Source organism: Salvelinus sp. IW2-2015, unplaced genomic scaffold, assembly GCF_002910315.2.
Source record: "Salvelinus sp. IW2-2015 unplaced genomic scaffold, ASM291031v2 Un_scaffold2339, whole genome shotgun sequence".
Taxonomy (NCBI): Eukaryota; Metazoa; Chordata; class Actinopteri; order Salmoniformes; family Salmonidae; genus Salvelinus; species Salvelinus sp. IW2-2015.
Genome location: NW_019943664.1, coordinates 125,995 through 127,186, shown reverse-complemented (window position 1 = coordinate 127,186; position 1,192 = coordinate 125,995). Strand labels below are relative to the sequence as shown.

General features: G+C 49.2%; 1 protein-coding gene across 1 annotated transcript in view; it reads right to left on the bottom strand.

Moving 5' to 3' along the window:
* The window catches only part of plekhd1 (pleckstrin homology domain containing, family D (with coiled-coil domains) member 1), a 27,898-nt gene that overhangs the window by 15,974 nt on the left and 10,732 nt on the right, over positions 1-1,192 (bottom strand). The window contains 2 exon segments of the mRNA XM_070440256.1: positions 622-803; positions 901-994. Of these exon segments, the coding sequence (XP_070296357.1) occupies positions 622-803; positions 901-994 (276 nt within the window).

The window sequence follows — 1,192 nt, the reverse complement described above, 5'->3', positions numbered from 1 at the left end:
GGAGCTCTGCAGTGAGGCCCTTCATTGAGAGAAACCCTCAATAGGCCCTCACCATGGGGCTCTTCAATGTGACTCCGCCTTGAGAGATACCCACAGTAGGCCTCACGGCGGAGCTCTGCAGTGAGGCCCTTCATTGAGAGAAACCTTCAATAGGCCCTCACCATGGGGCTCTTCAATGTGACTCCGCCTTGAGAGATACCCACAGTAGACCTCACGGCGGAGCTCTGCAGTGGGGCCCGCCATTGACAGATACACTGCATATATTTTTTTTTATACAACACTCATGCCCTCTGGTCAACACCAGTTTCCCATCACATCCTGATCCCAGTCTGGTGCTTGTCGTTGGTTTGGCTGTTGAGGAATCAATGCACATTTCCAATTTAATGGTGTTTCTCACCCTCATTAAACTCTTAGGCAGCCACAGGGCAGTCAGCTGTGATCAGACGCGGGCACGCTAACGTTCTGAAAGCGGACCAGCCGGCCCGGTCACATGCAGCTCCATCTGAGGTCASATCCTCTCTAACCAATCGGCTGATTCGTGTGTCTTTTATATGGTAGGAGAAGGTTTTACGATCTTCTGAACAAGACTGGACAGAAATAAGATGTTCCTGGTCCTCTCACCTCTCCTCCGCCTGCTCCTTCTCTCTCTGCAGTTTCCTCATCTGCTCTTCAATGTGTCTCAGCTCCGATCGCAGTCCCGTGTCACCAGGCTCCTCCTCCTCCTCCTCTGGATGCTCAGCCACTTGCTCAAGGTCCTTCTCCCTCAGCAACTCCAGGGTTCGCTGCTTCTCATGGGACAGCTCCTGAAGGACCAGATCATGGATGTAATGAAGATGTGTGTGTATCTGAGTGTGTGTGTGTGTGTGTGTGTGTTTTTCTCCTCAAATTAATTTTAAATACCTCAATAGATTTCTGTAGAAGTGTTGTTAAACTGTTCAGCTCCTCTTTTTCAGACTCCACACCTTTCAGAGACTGTGCTGTGCCYTCCAAGTCCCTGTCAACAACACGGRGCACCACACAGTGTAKTAGCAACACTCTCCAGACTGACCAGTTCAGAGAGCATCAACCCCACAACAGACCTGAGGATCAGAGTCTTAAGACTTTTCACAGCAGTTTAGTTAACGCAGTGGATAAAGACGGAGATACGAGCTACATTCCTTATTTTAAATGCACTTTATATGTATTACATGCA